Source organism: Protopterus annectens, chromosome 9.part0, assembly GCF_019279795.1.
Source record: "Protopterus annectens isolate FY-2018-M chromosome 9.part0, PAN1.0, whole genome shotgun sequence".
Classification (NCBI taxonomy): Eukaryota; Metazoa; Chordata; order Ceratodontiformes; family Protopteridae; genus Protopterus; species Protopterus annectens.
The window spans coordinates 378394217-378413443 of record NC_056743.1 but is presented as its reverse complement, the minus strand read 5'-3'; the positions used below and the strand labels follow the sequence as shown (position 1 = coordinate 378413443).

The 19227-nt window shown below is 40.1% G+C and overlaps 1 protein-coding gene across 1 annotated transcript in view; it reads right to left on the bottom strand.

Annotated features, from left to right (window-relative positions):
• Positions 1 to 19227, bottom strand: part of PIWIL2 (piwi like RNA-mediated gene silencing 2) — a 2846460-nt gene that overhangs the window by 613593 nt on the left and 2213640 nt on the right. The window contains exon 15 of the mRNA XM_044082113.1: positions 18432 to 18685. Coding sequence (XP_043938048.1) covers positions 18432 to 18685 — 254 coding nt within the window. The remainder of the gene's footprint in view (positions 1 to 18431; positions 18686 to 19227) is intronic.

The following is a 19227-nucleotide window of genomic DNA, read 5'->3' as shown; positions in this document are numbered from 1 at the left end:
CCAAGGTGTGAAGAACCTTCTCACTACTACACTGTGGAGAAGGAAAGGAAGGCATACTAACAGACTGATTAAGAGACAGCTCATTAATCACCTTGGGCATAAATGTAGCATTAGTATGAAGAGACACCCTGTCCCTATACAAAAAAAGAAAGGAGGGATAGCTCTAAGACCCTGGAGTTCTGAGACTCTTTTAGCTGAAGTAAGGTCCAAAAGAACAGTCTTCTAAGCATGATGATGTAAGGAAGATGAAGTTGCAGGCTTGAAAGGAGCCTGAGTCAATTTTTCAAGCACAAAACTGAGGTCCCAGGAAGATGGGACAGGTTTATTGGGAGGATGGGAGGTCTGATATGAAGGATGCCTTTACGAAATTGTTTGAACTCAAACCTAGAGGCAAAAGGAAGAGACAGGGGAAGACAAACAGAAATATGTGAAAGATGAGCTTTAACTGAAGAATATGACAATCCAGCATGAAGCAATTCACACAAATAAGAGAGAAAGAAAACCAAAAGGAATCCTGGTTATGAGAAAGGCACCAGACAGAAAATCTCTTACATTTGGATAAATACAATTTCCTGGTACTAAGTTTCCTGGCCTCCTATGGAACAACCCTAAGCACATCCTCGGTAAAGAGGTGCCTAAAAGGGATACAAAATCCTATCTCCCACAGTGTCAGCTGAAGAATGGAAAAGTGAGGATGGATCACAGACCCCTTGTCCTGTGTGAGAAGGTCCACCTTGTTTGGTAAGTTGTGGTGTCTGCCTCTGGCTAAGTGAAGAAGAAGGGGGAACCAATGCTGTCTGGACCAAAAGGGAGCCAGCAGCAAGATTTTGGGAGAGCTTTTGTTTGATCTTAAATAGGACACTCAGAATGAGAGGAAGGGAAGGCGTAGAGGAAAATTCCCTTTCAAGAAAAGAAAGCACATCCACCTTCCAGGTCAGAGGGCTTGGAACTATGGCAAAGGAAAGAGGAAGTTGTCTGTTCAGAAGAAGGTAAAAAGATTTACCTGTGGAGTAACCCAGTGATGGACAATGTCCAGAAATACACCTCTGTGAAGTATCCATTCGTGAGCCTGTGTACTAGACCTGCTCAAGGCATCGGCCACTTCATTTTCCTCTGAAAGAATACTGACAATCTGAAGACTCCCTAGATACTGGACAGCTAGATCTTAGACCTGAACAGTTGGTCTGCAAAGAACGTTGGATAGTGTTCTCTTGCTTGTTGATGCACCACATCACTGTGGAATTGTCTGTGAAGAGTGTGAAAGGCCCTGGAAGAAAGAGAGAATGAAAAGCCTGAAAAGTTAAAAGGAGAGCTGTAATTTTCTTTACACTGATATGAGCTGACCTCTAATGAGGATAACAGAGAACCTGGACCTTAAGGAAACCAAAGTAGACTCCTCAACCCCTATCCAAAGCATCTGAAAAAAGTTCTTGCGATAGGACTGGAGGTTGAAAAGGAAGTCTTGGGTTGAGAGAAAGCTGATGAATCCACCAGTGAACTTCGAGTTTGAGGCATGGAAGAATGAATTGGGAAATCCAGTGCATGACATTGAAGAAGCCACACTGACTTGAGAAACCACTGTAGTTTTCTCATATGGTGTCTGGCTACAAGCAGCAGAGGGATGGTGGATACTATGAATCCAAATCCTAGAACCCTGAGAAAATCCCTGGAAGTGAAAGAAGCCAGAGGAAGAAGAGATTGAAAAAAGGTCATCAGAGAAAGAACCTTGGGTGGAGGCAGGGATGTCAGCACAGGAATGGTCTGGATCCTGCAACTGAGAAAAATATGATCTTGAGAAGGAACCAGGACTGATTTCTGAAACTTTACTGTGAACCCCAGGCTTTGTAACAGACAAACTGTAAACTGGAGGTGCTGAAGCAGGACCTCAGAAGACAAAGCCTGAATGAGTAGCTCATCTACATAAGGAAATATCGGAAACCCTCTCATGCAAAAGGCAGGGCGACGCATTTGGTGAATACCCTTGAAGCAGTAGAGAGGCCAAAGGGCAAAGCAGGGAACTGAAAATGCAAGGAAGAGACAGAGAAATTTAAACATTTTCTGAAGAGGATGAATGGGTATGTCAACACCCTTAAGGTCCAGAAATACCAAGAAGGCCGGGGAAGAAGAGGGAACAGGGTCTGAAGGGACAATATCTGAAAGAAGGGGACCATTAGAAAGGTGTTCAGCTGAGAAAGGGCCAGAATGGCTCTCCAGGTGCCTTCCCTTCCTGGGAACCAGAAACATCCTGGAATTCAACCCTTTCCCTTCTTCGGCAAGGGACACAACTTGAATGGCCAACTTGAATGGCATCCTAAGCCAAAAGGCCCTGAAGCAGGTCTGGAAAGAAAGAAACCTGTTCCTGAGTAGGTTGAGAAATGCCCAGTAAAGGAGAAAGAGATTTCCATACCATGAAATATCCCTGGGTGGATGATGGATAAAGCCTTCAGTGACCCTTAACTAACTGAGGAGGAATGGAGAAGACCAAGGTATAAGGAAACCTAGCCTAGGGAAAGGGGAAGCAAACTGCCAGATAGACCTAGCTTGTCTTGAAAAGGAGGCTTCTGGACCTAGGAGTCTGAGTAGACGTAGCACACCTAGAACCCTTTTTACCTTTAGGAGGAGGGTAAGGCTGTCTGCAAACAAAAGCAGATTTGGATGGCTAATTCCTCTGTAACTTCGGAACAGGAGACAAAAAAAAATGTTTCAATTCCTGCAAGGCCTTGCCTTTATGCTGGAGGGACTTAAAATCTCAGCAGCAGAACCAAAATGATTCTTTTTATTATCATCAGGTAAGGGCTTGAGACAAAGCCAAGAGAAACATCTTAAAACAGAACCAAATGCAGCAGTCCTAGAAGAAGTACCAGCTGCATCATAACTACATTATTAGAGGGGCACACCACTTGAGAAGTAGCCCTGTAAAAAAGGGAGCGAGACCTTCCCTTCTGAATCATGGAGGCCAGAAATTGCCTGACATGCTTGAGAAAGAAGGGCTAAAACATATCTGGTCATATCAGTCTGGTAATTAATTGCCCTAAAGGCCAAGGTGGCAGCAGTATATATTTTTTTGCCTAGATGTTCCATGCCTCTACTATCCTTATCAGAAGGAAGTCGTTTAGTGGAAAGCAAAAGTTTAACAAGATTTGTCCAAAGAGACGCACACTACAGATGAATCAGCAGGAGGACAACATTTACAAACATCAGGCATCTTGTAAAATCTGTTAGAATTCTTAGGGGCTAGAAGTTGGGAATCAGGGGCAACAGGGGCCACTGAAAAGGTATCTAAGAGAGAAGACTGAAGGTACAGCAGAGGGCTTGGGAGACTCCATATGGAGGAGTTCATAATACATCTTTTGAGCATCAGAAACCTGAATAGTCCCATTTGAAATATTGCATCATATGAGAAACAGTATCCCCAGAGTTCTTCTAAGGGAGAGTCTGGAATGATAGAATCCACCTCCTCAGATCCATAATCCAAGACAGAAAGATTTTGCGAAGAATATGCCAAGGACTCTTCTCCAGAATCCAAATCCTCATTAGAGGATTCCTGCTCTCACCCTTATGCATACATTGTCAAAACAGTGATACTGTTAGGGAAAAGGCTTTTGGTAAGGTAATGTATAATGTTGGGGTTATGGCAGAGGTGTAGTTAGGGTAAGCACACATTGGCAAGGATGGATAGAGGCCTTTGGCCAGTGCACTTCCTCTTTCTCAAGTGTGTTAATCCTAACCTAAACCTGCTGCTGTCCCTACAACCTTTCCCTAACAGTATTCTACTACATGAGAGAGAGACACACACTCTTCAGATACATCAGAACATGTGTAACATCAAATGTACCCCCTTACCTAGCCCTTATTCTAACCCTAACCTGGAAACAAGCACACATACACACACACACACTCCTTAACGAGCACAAGCACATGAAGCACTAAATCTATCCCCTACCCTAACTCTAGTCTTAGTCTTCAAACAAGTTCCTTCCCCACTGCTGAACCTTTTGGTATATCCAAAATTGCTGCCATGACAAACAACCCCACTTGCTGCAACTCCAAGTACATCCCAGACAGTAAAGGAACATTCAAAGTTCTTAATTTCAAAATCTCCAGCAACTAACAAGCAGAGATTTTAATATAAACAAACATCAATAAACATTACTGACAAAATGAACAATACAGTTTAACTACAACCATACACACACTCACATACCAGTTCTGATGGTGCTGTATATCAGAGCAAGAAAAACACTCCAAAGGTACAAGATTCTCTTCAACTCCACTAATCACTCTCAATAAAAAAATATGATCTACTTGTTATAGTAACGTAAGAATTGCAACAAACAAATGACAAGTACCTGGTTTTCTCATACAAAAATTTGCAGAGGAAACTGCAGGATGCAAGAGGAGACATCTGTGTGCCCTCAGATACTGCCCTGCTGTAACTGCATACAATCGACATCACATTCTGAAGTTGCACTACTTCCCTCGGGAGGAAACAAGTCTTTCATCTGGAAAGAGTCTATGATGGTCCCTGAAAAGTCAGTGAGGTTCAGGGAGCAGGGAAGATTTCTTTTAGTCTCCTGTAATCTGCAAAGATTGCATCAAATCATGAGTGAAACTGAAGTGATACAGTCAAGTTCTGTAACTGGGCTACCATCAAGCAAATACTCACACGAGGAAGGATAGTTATGTTTCACTTCCAGTAATGCGCACAAAATGGAGATAAATAGTTGGTAAATAATCTGGGAGCTGATGCTAGCATATGGCAGCATTTAAATGTGAAGATTATTCCACTCCATCTGAAATCTGAAATAATTCCTGTGGGATGGCCTTACTCAGATGTAAAAGAATGAATTAAGTCACACTGACAGCTAGCATGTAAAAATCCTTCATGTGTGTAGGCCAGTATTATTGTTAATAATACCAGTGTTAATGTCTTTGTACGTAAATGGTCAAGACTCAAGTATAAACAAGTCTTAGGTGCACGGTTATTTCTAAAGATCAACAAAAGTCTCAAACAGAAACCTTGCCCCTCTCAGTGGTAGGCAATCACAGTAATGGCTTCCTTACTGACAAGTGAGACATAACTATTAGAGATTACCTCCTTTTGCCATTCATTTCCAAGTTAGTTATAGGGTCAACAACTGGCTGTAAAAATGTATTTGTTGGTGAAAGAAGTAAGTTTATTTTCATGTCTGTAAAGAATATAGAGAAGAACAGGCAGCAATCCAAGTACAAACACAGGCTCTAACATGCGTGTTATGAAAGCCAATCTTAACTATAGAATAGCTAATACCTTTGATACCTTTGGGTGTAGCAACTGATTAGGGAAAACCACTCCTATCCGAAGGGGTAAAGCTTCCTGTTTGAAAAGTGCATACAGTTTGTTCAACTACTGTAAGTTAAAAGGGGATTTTTTTAACTGATTTATGTATTTTTTTGTTTACTGAATGTTTTTGTCGAAATTAAAAGTCTGGGAAAATGTGACACAATTTCAAATAGAGACGAGAAGAAGCAACAACATACAGTATCAGCCTGTCAAACATTAGGATAAAAATGTAAGCTGCAAGCAAAATAGAAGCATATATTCAAAAGAACTGTCACACACATGTGTGTGTGTGTGTGTGTGTGTGTGTGTGTGTGTGTGTGTGTGTGTACATATATATATATATATATATATATATATATATATATACATACATACATACATATACACACACACCAGAAGATGTCGCTAACACCTTTAATAGTTTCTTCACTGAGACTATCCAGGCCCTAGCCAGTCAGCTATCGCTGAGTTCCAGATTCCCATTCACAGTACCTAACACTTCTTTAGCCTCCTACCAGTCTCTACATCTTTTATTTGTACCCTAATCAAAAAATTAAAACCTACTACCCTATCTGCTGATGATCTTCCTGCTGAGTATCTGCAAAAAGCTGCAAATACCATAGCATACCCCATCTCCATTCTAATCAATTGTACCATATCAGAAGCTACAGTCCCCTCTATCTGGAAAGCTTCTCATGTCATACCACTCCATAAAGGCGGTAGCTCAACCGAACTTTCCAATTATAGACCTATAGCTATCTTATCACCACTGGCTAAAATTATGAAAAAGTGCATCCGTAAACAGTATCTGGACTATCTAATCCAGAACAACCTACTGGCTTCTCAGCATGGATTTAGGCCACATCACAATACCACCTCAGCCTTCCTCACCTTCTCCAACACCATAAACTATAACAGAAACGATAAATTATCTTCAGCCCTTTTATTGGATCTCTCAAAGACTTTCGATATGGTAAACCACCAACTACTCATCCACACCCTGAAAGCAATTTCTTTAGACAATCATTCTCTCCAATGGTTCCAATCTTATCTGTGTGATAGACAACAAGCCATCCTATGGCAGAATAAACTATCCAACCTCCTTCCCAACACCCTAGGTGTCCCCCCAGGGGGTCTATTCTGGGACCCCTTTTGTTTTCCATTTTTATTAATGATCTTCACACTGTCATCCCAAAAGCAAACTGCATTCAATATGCAGGTGACTCCACTTTGATTTGCTCTGCCACTTCCCAGCCAGTATTGCAGACATTAACCCAGAATACTTTAAATATCGTTGAAAATTGGCTTTCTGATCATCATCTGATTTTAAACCCTAACAAAACTAAGCTACTACTTTTCTCCCCCACTCAAAGGTCCTCAGTATTATATTTCTCCATTAAGTCTATTGATGGCACCATAATCTCACCAGATGTCTACAAAAAAACTCCTAGGTGTTACAGTAGATAATAATCTTAAATTCGATATGCATGTCAACCAAACTATCAAAACCATCAATAAAAAAATTGGCTCACTATATAGAATTAAACCATTTCTAACCCCACCTGCTAAAACTACCATTGCCTGCTCTCATCTACTCTCTACCCTTTTCTATGCCTCCCCTTTACTTACCAACTTAAACATGATCTTAATAAACTCTCTAGCTGCTATAATCACATAGCTAGATTTGCCACTGGCATGCCCTACAGAACACATCACTGTAAAAACCTAAACTATCTTGGTTGGCTAGAACTGCCCACAATAATACAGTACAACCAACTTATAGTGGCTCATAAAGTACTTAACCAACCTGATAATACACCTGCACTTAAAAATATTATCTACCCCCACTGTAACCTCAGACCACTTCGCTCATCTAATAGACTGGTAGTTCAAGCTGTCAAATCAAACAACTCATCCGGTGACTCTCTGTTTGCCAACTCTGTTGGCAAAACCTGGAACTCACCGCCTGCTGACACTACTCTAAAGACTACCCTAACTCAATTTAAGAAAATTCTCAAGCAGTATTTCAATTCTCATTGGTTATGTTCTTGCTCCAAGCCTGACTAAATCTTTAGGAATGTCTGTACCAACACTATTTAATCTGCAAATTATGTGTGTTGTTACTTGTTAAACTATATCATAAGTTTGTATGATTGCATAACTTACATGTCTCAACAGAGTCAGTAAACTTTGCTTAAGGTGTATTATGTTATTTTTGCTTTTGTAACTACCTTTGGAGCTTTTCTCCCAGGGCCTCCACTGAAAATGGACATGTATCCAGTCGGACTATCCTGGTCAACAAATGTAAAATAAAATAAAAATAAATATATGTATGTGCATTTATGAAATATGTGGGAAGAAAATTTTTTATCACAATGGCTGCTTTGCCAATAACAACACTGAATGTAAATGGCTTTAAAGATATAGACAAAAGCCAACAGTACTGTGGGGTAAGGTACAAACTGCAAAGTTAGAGGAGATGCACTTCAATAGAGATTAGCATATGAATGTGACATAGAAAGGATTACACTGGCATTTGTGTATACTTCATCTAAAACTACTCTTATGATGTTTAGGAGAATTTGGGGAGAAATATATGATTGGTAAGTGGAACTTGATTATGCAATAATGAGGATCGGGGTAGCTAAAAAGGAAAATATAACAAAAGATGGTAGATTTCCAAAGGATTAAGAGAATATCTGGTATGGAAGATGTGAATTCAATAGCAGAAACTCAATTTACATATAATTCCCCAAAATATATAAATAAGGGGAGTTGGCATAATGGTGAAGGTGTTTATCTTACAGGCAAAACATGGGGTAATTAGATAGGCTTAAAATGGCCCACAAGATTATCCCAGTACTAACCTATGTGTCTATGAGAATTTAACTGTCTGCTAAAATGAAATTAATTTATGGAATAGGTAGTGGATATCACCTGAGAGTTATTAGGGAAGACAGAAATTACGTCATAACAGAGAGCTAATCAGTGTGATAAAATGGAGTTTAAAAACAATGGCAGAAATGAAAGACACATGGGAAAGTAGCAATAGCAAGTATTTACAGAAATTGACAAATGTTAGGATGACAGAAAAGGAATTTCACAAAAAAGGAGTAAATATAGACAGTATAAAAGGAAAAACAAGAGTAATAAGAGTGCTTTGCACAAAATAAATGAGTTTAGTAAGGTTGCTGTAAAGCAGCTACTTTTGATAAGTGCTTACCAGACAGAACAAAGTGGTTTGGGGTTATCTGATCTGAAGAGGTACTTTAATGCTTTATGGATAAATGTTAATATACATAACTCAAACAGACATTTACAAATCAAAGTGGAAAAAGATGATGATGGAACAGGGTGGGGAGTTGTGAGAGAGAGTTTTTAATGCACGTTCTTAAGAGGAATAGTAACAAACATACAAAAATTTACTTTTATGAAGTAGCACAAAGTATCTTAAGAACTACAAAAGAATGAGAATAGAGAAAGGTGTTACCAATAAGGATGTCAACAAAAAACGTAGAAAATAGTTAACAGGGGCTGAAATTTATCGGAGGAAATTAGCAAAGGAACCAAGGTAGAAACAAAGAAAACAAAGAAACAAATCCAGTAGGAAAGGTAACAGAGTGAGAAGAGTTTCGGGACTTGGAGGGCAGGTTGCAGATTGCCTTATCAGGTAAGACAAATGGAAAGGGAGAAAGGCGTGTCAACTGAAAGACTAGCTCTGAGAGAGTTTTAAGTTGAGTCTAGAACAGAAGATGCTGAAAACAAAGGATCATTAGTAAGGAGTATAAACATACTGCATGATACCTATAAGAATCGGTCTGAGGTAGTTGGAAACGAATGGGAAAATAGAATATAAAAAGGAAATTTACAAAAGAAAAAAATGTGAAGAAATCTATGGGGCTCCAAAGTATGCAATAAAGTTTTGAAGATCTAAGATTTCTGCATGCCAAGTGTTTACAAAGGTATTTTATACACCAAGCAAACTTCAGTGGATAGACATGATGGCGAAGAGAGAGAGAATGAGGAAAATTTGGGAAGCATTTTCTAGGAATTAAATGAATTTGCACATTTTAAATATTTACATACAGAGTACTTTTACAGAAATACTGGGGCACAAATAGTAGTAACTAAGGACATATCTTGAGCTGGGATATAAGATTTGAATTCTCTACACATACTAAGGTCTTACAAGTTTAATGTACTGCCTGCAGAAAGTATTTACTAGATACTGATTGTTAGCACAGACAATTAACGCTATGAAGTGTTAACAAGCTACTTCCTGGGGTACAGGGTTTGATTCCCTCAGCTTTTATTTGCCAGTTTTGTAACCTTAAGCAAGTCACTTAACCAGACAGTGTTTGGGGTCAGCAGGGAATTGGGGCTGGGCTCTTTAATGGTATCCTGGGCTACATGTCTATTAACTATGTATGAACCTATAAAATCTATACACACTGCAAAAGAAATTTTGAATATTGGAAAGAAGATGAAGGAACTGGAGGTGAGAACTTTAGAAAAGGGAAGGACCAAATTTCCTAGAAATAAAAATAATTTAGGGGACCAAGACATGCAGCATAATGTTCAGGAAGAGAAATGAGGTATAAGAAAAGACAAGACTTAATTAATGTAATGTTGGAGTGAACGATAATTGTTAAAAAGAATACAAGTATACTGCATAATGATAACAGAAACTATAGCAGTTTTATATTCAAACAACAGGGAGTATATTCTAATAGCCAATCCAGCACAAGAATGGATAAAAGAGATTCTTTCGATAGAGATGACTGTGGTTAGGGATACAGATAATGGGCAAGAGGGGCTGGAATTTATTGGAGAAAACTAGTAAACGAACCAAGGTATTGGGAGCAAATAACTAGACAGGGAAAGGTAATAGAATGGGAAGAGGCCGAGAATTTATTTGGACTGCAGGTAAGAGATTGACTTCCCTATCAAGGATTGATGTCAGAGTATAAGCAAAGAGAAAGACACAGGAGGCTCTTAAATGAAAGTCCAGCACTGGTAGAGTTTTTAATAGAATCTAGAACAGAAGTTGCCATTAAAGTAATAATTAGCAGAGCATATAAAATATTACATAATTATAAGAATCAATCTGAGGAGCTTAGAAAGGATTGGGAAGAGAGAATGGGTAAGCAATTCACAAACAGACAATGGGGGAATATATGTCTATCTCCCAAATAAGCAACAAAGTCTTGAAGACTTAGGACCTTTGCTTGGAAGTGTTTGCATAGGCATTTTTATATCCCAGGTAGACTACAAAGAATTTTTCCTTGGGTGGATAGCAAATGTTGGAGGACTGATGGGCAGGAAAGAGGTGGCAAGGAACATATTATTTGGGAGTGTAGTGTACTGGCAGACTATAGGGATTCCCTGCGGACTCCTCTGTCAGAGATGCTGGGTGAGCAGATTGGTGTGATGAGGGAGATGATTTTTCTAAGCTATGATACAGAATCAGAATTGCCTAGACATAGTAAAGCCTTGCTGTGTCTAATTACGACGGCTGCCAAAAAAGCAATTACTAGAAAATGGAAATCAAAGTCTAGACCAACTTTATCAGAAGTAGTGAATGTAGTAACTGAGATAAACAAATGGAACTGGGATCTTTAGAAAAGGGAAGGAGCAAACTACATAGGAAAAAAAGGAAATTGTAGGAACAACATATGCAGAGAAGGAACGAGGTTTAAGAGGCAGGACTTGAATGAGCCATATGATGCTTAACGGTCAATAACTGGATAGATAATAAGTGATGTATAATGTTTGCAACTACAGCTGTTTCAATGGTATCTGTGATGTATCGTTTACAACTGAAGTGCTGTCAATGTTGTTTGCTTTTCATTTATATAAATGTAAGATTGCCTATGTCATATGTGATAATTTAATAAAGATGTTTATTGGAAAAAAAAAAGAAACTATTATGGTTTGCTTTCTTATGTAGCTTTAATAAAGATGCTGCAAAACATGTAAAAAAAAGTGTATTCTTTGGTTACTGCACCATCTAATATCTGCCATTTAAAGTCCTCAAAATATGGTTACATTCTTCAGACAGGGATGCCTTTTCATGACACCTCCTATGTCTTGGCTTAGTAAAACAGTGGCATCAACAGCACAACATACACACTTAATGTGGAAGCCCTAACCTTGAGAGCTTTACCGTAACGTTTTCCCTGCAGTGTCCATGACATCTCAACACATCACAGCTCATATCACAATTATCTACCAAAATCTTGTAAACAGTTCAATTGCATACATACATGCAACACATGTACTCTAGCTTGTCATGTTACAAGCACATGACACACAGCTTGGGGAGCTTTCACCCTAACACCTACTTAAATTACTGTTCTTACTCCAATATTAATGCCTCTTGACGAAAGCTATCACTAGCAGCCAATGAAATATTGGCCTTCCTTCACTAGAATGCCAAAGTATTAGACCATCCAATAACAGTGCCATACAAATTTAAAATCTTGCTTCAATGTAAAGGCAGCAAAAGCCCATAAGCAATTGCCAGCACACGTCATGTCAACTCAATGGTGGGTTAAAACTGTCTAGTGACTACAGGTTCCAGCTTCCGCCCAGTTGCCGGTGTCCACGTTTTTTTCACTTGCTAGCAAAATATAAAGTATTTTTGCTTTTATTGCTAATTTCTGTCTAGTGCGAGGAGAGAGATATTCTTCATGCTCCTGATAACCTACCTATGTGGGTTTTGGATATGGTTCTTTGATCTGGAAGGTGGATTTCCTTTATGAGAAAAAGCTGGTTGGTTACATCATGGCTTCAACAGGAGGTTTTGGCAAGGGAGCACTGATCACCGAGGTGTCCCTGGAAAGGTGAGTAGATCAAAACGATCAGGCATGTTTATGTGCTTGATGGAAACAAACAAGTAGCAACTGTGCCAAATCTAATGTTTAGATATATTGATGGAATACAGTATTGTAAACTTAATTGCATTTCTTACACTTAAATCAAGTTTTTCTTTTAATATTTTAACAGATGTGATGGTACTGGTCTACTTTAAAATTCTGACACTCTTGCCTGTTGTCACTTTTATTTTTTGCTGATGCTGTATGACAAAGCATTAAATAACAGTGCCGGGTTTGCTAGTATGCAGGAACTTATTTCAAGATTTTCAATAACCATATGTGGTACATAAAACAGGGATGGTGTCAACTGTGGCAGGGTTTCGGGTGTTGTACAACAGGTTTGTACTTGGCAAGGTCTTTCAAAGTTCTGTTCATTTATACATTTGATTATCCAAACTACCCTAGGTCACAATTAGTTCAGATAATTGACTCTCTACTGTATTTAATTTTTAAAGAATTGTGAAAAATATTTAGTTACATTAATGATGGAAGTATAATCTCAATTTTTTACAGCAGGCACAGACATCATCTGCTGGACTTCTGGAGGACTTGCACTTATAAGACGTGTCCCCAAATTTTTCAGCTTTTTATAATTTATCTAGTCCCTATTTCCTCTATTTGTTCTCATAGTCTTCTCTCCATTCTTCCTAATTTTTGTAACCATTTGTGTCTGGAGACCTTTTTCGAAGCCCTTTTCTCCAAGGACTTCAAAGATTAATCAAGTACTATGATGATTCTTACACAGGTTTTAGGAGGGTAATACAATTACACTTCAAAAAGGACTTCAAAGGGCTACTAGAGGTTCAGTTCTTGAAAAGGCAATTGTCATGGTCATAATGGATGCCATAGGATTTCACTTAGTATAGACAAGTGCAAAGTTATGTAATTTCAAATAAAATTACTAAACAACCAGTTTACTTGATGGCTTCTCAAATGGAGGAAATCAAAGAATATAAAGGTTTAGGAATACCAATTTCTCCAAATTTTTCCTTTAAATATCATTGTGAGCTCGTAGTAGCCAGAGCTACTCAACATATGGGCTATTTGTTAAGGAAACTATCAAGGGATGAAAGTGTATTAACACTAGTATTCATAACGCATTTCAGACCTCTCCTGGAATACAATAATTCCTTTGATGACTATACAAGAGGACAGCTGAAATGGCTGGAGGGAGTTCAGTGAACATTTACAAAACAAAACAAAAAAATTACGAAACTGAACAACAAGGGATATGGATCAAGATGTGAGACATTACAATTATTTAGTGTCTGTTATAGGTATGTTAGGGCTAAATTAATCTTAGCATACAACATTTTTTATGATCTAGTTCTGCAAATCATATTCACCCTAGAGATTAATATTGGGTCTATATTATATGCACGAAAACTGAATCACGCGAACATGTACTGAGCGACATATGAAGAGCGAATATTCAGAATATCGAAGGTATGAAGGAGACCGACATAGGGCGTTCTTCCCTTTTCTTCAAAGGAGTGCAATCTCGGAGTTGGTATATTTAAGTAGGGGGGTGTGGGGGGTGCAGGGGGGCTTGCCTCCCTGCATACAACAGTTAGTAACAGCATTTGTTTGTTGGTTTTGAGGTGTTTGGGATTCGATGTTTTGGGCTTTCGCCCATTACGTGTCGCTCAATACGTGTTTGTGCGATTCAGTTTTCATGCATATAATATAAACCATTAATATCTGCGTTAAAAAGCATAAGCATAACAATATGCAGTTTATAATGAAAATAGGCAATTTTGCGATGAGGTTTCAGTATATTTCTGTTAGAATTACAAAACTATGGAATAACATCCCATTTAATGTTAAAGAATACAACAGCCTGGAAACTTTAAAGAAAATGTATATACATTGGCTGGTAGAAAGGCCTACATACATACCATAGTTGGAGGAATCTGCATTTCATGACAGCCGATTGGCCTAAAATGCTGTCTTTGTACTTATGAACTTAGATGTCAACATAAGCACACCTGTTAATGCATTTAGGAGGATATGACATCCTTTCTTTTTTAATTAAGTGAAGTTTTGCAAATAAGAAAATCATCAACAATGGCAAATGGTTACAACAACCCACTATGGAGCTACATTTCCCCACTCAGAAACGAAGAAGCCAGGGCACATGACAACAGTGGACATACAAGGGGTCACTGACCACCTGCATCAACATCTCCTTAGGTGCACTGTAACATAAATCTTCATTGAGAAAATAAGGATTAGTGGAAACATTCCACAATGGCACAAAATGTAGGAGGTGATACAGTAAAACCAAGGACCACCACAAAGTGAAATAGCAGCAGCCAGTGTGATGGGGGCACTTGGTGTACAAAAATATCAAAGGAAGAGGAAGAAAAAAAGGCAGGAGTACAGCAACTTTACATTTCACATGCAAGGAACAAGCCATCTTATAAAACAACAAAACAAGAGAAATAGCACCAGTGGGTGGGCCATTCCATGACACCTACACTAAGTGTACATGTTCTGTATTGACAAACACCCCTACCACATTGCTTGCACTTTCTAGTCACTCAATGATTACACACTGTACATGTATTCTACACTTTCTGGTAACCTTTATGAATCCCCTTCTATATTTAGGGCTGCAAGAAAATCAATAGGAAAACTAAAATTAGGTGTTTAAAGGTGTGAGTCATGCCTGTGTTGTCTCTTCAGTCAGGACAGTGCAGACTTCGTGTAGGCATTCATGAAATCTGGTCCAGTGTCATTTTAGAAAATGTCAGAACCAATAACTGATTATCACCAAAGGATAAGAAACAAGAAGTTATGTACTCACCATAACATTCGATGTTTGTAGTCCATCTCACCTCACATTCTTACCAGTGGGTTCAGAGCAGAATATTGGCTCCAACTCGGCCGATTTTACTAGCTCAAAGTCTCTCATTGGCTGGGCTAAGAGGGTATCCCATGGTGCACTGCTCCATATCCCCAGATCTAGTTTGCTGCGAAAAAACATTTGTACTCCATACACACATCACATCCATATAAACAATAAACTAATCAAAGGGACTCTGCATGTGACAACCTAACCTCCAAATCCTCCAGGCAGGGGGAAGGTGGGAGGGTAAGTAAGAATGTGAGGCGAGATGGACTACATACATCGAAGGTTATGGTGAGTACATAACTTCTTGATGTTATGTAGTCCTATCTCGCCTACATTCTTACCCGTGGGACAGCGTCCCTAGCACCTACATCCTGGGTGGCTCATAGGAAAATACTCCTGAGAACTGTGGAGCCAAAGGAAGATCTGCCACTGGAGACCACGTCCAATTGGTAATGAGAAACAAAGGTGTGAGGAGAAGCCCAAGTAGTTGCAGTACATATATCACATCCATTGACAATCTAGCTTGATAGGCTGTGGATGTAGAAACAGCCCAAGTAGAATGTGCCTTGACTGGAAATGGCAAATTTTTACCTCCTGCCTGATAGATGAAAGAGATACAACTGGCTATCCATCTAGACAGCGTGACCTTGGATACCGGAGAACCCGAAAAGGAGACAAAGAGTTGGTCAGATTTCCGGATATCTTTTGTCCGGTGTAGATAGAAGCGTAACCGTCTATGTACATCCAATTGGTGAAATCTAAATTCTGCCTTGTTAGAAAAGTGGGGGAAGAAAACAGGCATCTCAATGGACTGATTCATGTTAGACACAGAAGCCACTTTAGGAAGGAACGAGGGGTTTGGTCTAAGAGAGACCCTATCTTTATGGAAGATTAAATATGGGGGTTTGATGGAGAGGGCTTGAATTTCCGTAACCCGCCTTGCTGAAGTGACTGCTGTTAAGAATGCTGTTTTCCATGTCAAGAATTTTAATTCGCAGGTAGCTGCAGGCTCAAATGGTGGTAAAGTAAGGGCTTGAAGAACAAAATTGAGATCCCAGGGCATGACAGGTTCGGACAATGGGGGACGAAGCAACAGAGTACCTTTAAGGAATGCTTTGCATAGTCTGTGTGCCATGAGACTAGGTTCATTCGCTACGTGGAAATTAGATATCGCCGCCAACTGAACTTTTATGGTGGCTGATGCTGACCCCTGATAGAACAGCATAGACAAGAACTCCAGAACCAAATCTATTGGAGCTGTGTAAGGATCAATGCCTCTAGTATGTGCCCAGATAGAGAACCTTTTCCATTTGCTAGAATAAAACTTTCTAGTGGATGGCTTATGAGACAAGGATAATATATGGACCACTTCCGGTGAATAATTATGAAGTCTGACTAGCGATGGAAGTGGAGTAGCCAGGCTGTCAACCTGAGGGTCCTCAGAGAGGGGTGGAACTGTCCTGACATGTGTGTCAGTAAATCTGGTAGAGGGTCCAGAATCCAAGGAGCGTCTGTCCACAATGTATGGTTGAAGAAAGGGGAACCAGACTTGACGAGGCCAGTGTGGGGCAATCAGAATCATTCTGCTTCCCAAGGATTACACTTTCTGAATCATCCTTGACAGGAGGGGAAACAGAGGGAAAGCATAAAGCAGACCGGAGGGTCAATCGTGAACCACAGTGTCCCTGGGTGATTCCCCCTGTGGGGGCATCAGCGTGAAGTAGTTGCTACATTTTGCATTGAGAGGGCTGGCAAAAAGGTCGCAGCAAGGCTGACCCCATCTGCTGAAGATTCGCTCTGCAACCAGGCGATTCAGGGACCACTCGTAAGGTATAAGGATCGCTCTGCTTAGCCTGTCTGCTATTACGTTGGACTTCCCCGGAATGTGCGTTGCCACTACACCAGAAACCGTTGGGAAGCTATTACCCAATGCCACACTCGCATAGCCTCTCTGCATAGAGGGTAAGACCGGGTTCCCCCTTGCTTGTTGAGATATCACACTACTGACATGTTGTCTGAGTGTATCGCAATAGTCCCTAGAGGAAGAACTTTCTGAAGTGCATGCAACGCAAGAAGCACTGCTCTCATCTCCAGGGCGTTTATATGCAAATGTATCTCGTGTTCCTGCCACATGCCTTGGACTGTCCTGCCGAGATAATGTCCCCCCACCCCATCTGTGAGGCGTCCGTGGTCACCGTGACAACAGGGACGGGTGGAACGAAGGGCTTTCCCCCGTTCAAATTGTTGGTGCACAGCCACCAACAGAGGTCCTGCTTACACCTGTCTGTGAGTAAGATGGGATGAGATAGTGGGAGTCTTTGGAGAGACCATTGGACAAAGAGGAGCCATTGAAGAAGTCTCATGTGTAATCTCACTAGAGGGACCAACATGATAGTTGCTGCCATGGTCCCTAGGAGTTGTAGAACCAGTCTTGCCTTCGCTTGTCTCAGGGGCATCAGCATGTGTATTTGTTGTTGTAATACTGTGATCCTTTCTTGTGGTAAAAATGCTCGCATTCGAATGGTGTCTAACTCTGCTCATATAAAGATGACACACTGTGAGGGCAATAAGGCAGATTTTTCCCAGTTTATTGTTATGCCCAACTGGTGACATAGACTGATGGTAGCGTCCCTGGTCTGAACTAGTTGATGCCTGGTGGAGGCGGTAAGGAGCCAGTCGTCCAGGTACGGAAACACCTGTAATCCCTGACGTCTCAAGTGAGCCGTCACCACTGCCATACACGTGGTGAACACCCCCGGAGAATAACACACAAATTAGAAACACCAGAAAAACAGTACTAGACACACTCTAAGAACCTCTAACTGAAACGGCTCTTCTAGGGAACACACAGATAAAAACAGTCACACAAAAACGTTTATCTAACAACTGAGGGGAGGACTAGGTCCTCTAACTAAAACGGGCCTAGCCCGCTGGAACTTTTAGGGATACCAAAAAAAAAATACAACTATCACACTCAAACACAGCGACAGCAACAAGAACTAGATATCAAAATAGCTTTTGGGTATGAACTAACAAATTTCTCTAAGAGAAATAGCAAAAAAGAAGGTACTTAGCCACAGCCAAGCGAGACCTAGTCCGAGCTACACAAGCGGCAAACGAGATCTGGGGATATGGAGCAGTGCACCATGGGATACCCTCTTAGCCCAGCCAATGAGAGACTTTGAGCTAGTAAAATCGGCCGAGTTGGAGCCGATATTCGGCTCCGAACCCACGGGTAAGAATGTAGGAGAGATAGGACTACATAACATCAAGTATTCACTTAGTATGTACTAAAACTACTTAACAGAAATAATTCAAGGCTATGGCAAATCATATTCAAGCAATAAATGAGGTATTACTTATATTAACTCACCAATTCCTTTTGGTTACTGTATGGTCGAGTATAGTTCCAGGTGGAGGGGTTTCGAGGCGACCTCCTTCAGCCAAGTACAGATTAGTGCTGACTCTTTTCTGGACTACCATCACTACCATCCTTGGATGATAATTTACAAATGTTTCAAAACACTTCTGCAGCTGTGGGACTTCATACTCCGCTACAGTTGTCAGCTGCCCGTCTGACACACCATCACGGTACACTGCAATCTTGTCTGGGAGACAGTGGTTGACCTGAAAAACAGCATAACAATCATCTAAAATGAAACAGCCCCACTTGAAATGATCCTTTAATTAACTTAATTTAGAAGCCCCTTAAGAGGACAGGCAGTAACAAAGTAATGAAAGGTGGCACTCATAAAGTTTTGATCATCTACAACAAACAGTTAAGAATGGTACTCCCTAAAATTTTTGATAAAAAGGGCTTCTGGTAGCAGGTAACTCATCAATGACTTCTCCAGCTTTACTATTCTCATCGGTAGCCAGTGATGACAACAGTTCATCATCCACCCACAGCAGGCATCATGGCCTTGTGGATAAGTTATAATATGCACCAGTACACCCTCTGGCCTTCCATCGTTCTTGTGCACAGGGAGCCATATTTTGGTGTACAAGGCTTGACCTTCTAAATGCATGACTTCTAAATAAGCAAAACAGTTTTTAACAGGAAAACAAAGCGTCTGAACATATGTAAGACTGATTAGATTTAATCATTCTCATTACCCATTTGATTACGGGAGACAAGGAGAGCAGAAGCATATTTTGACAAACAATGT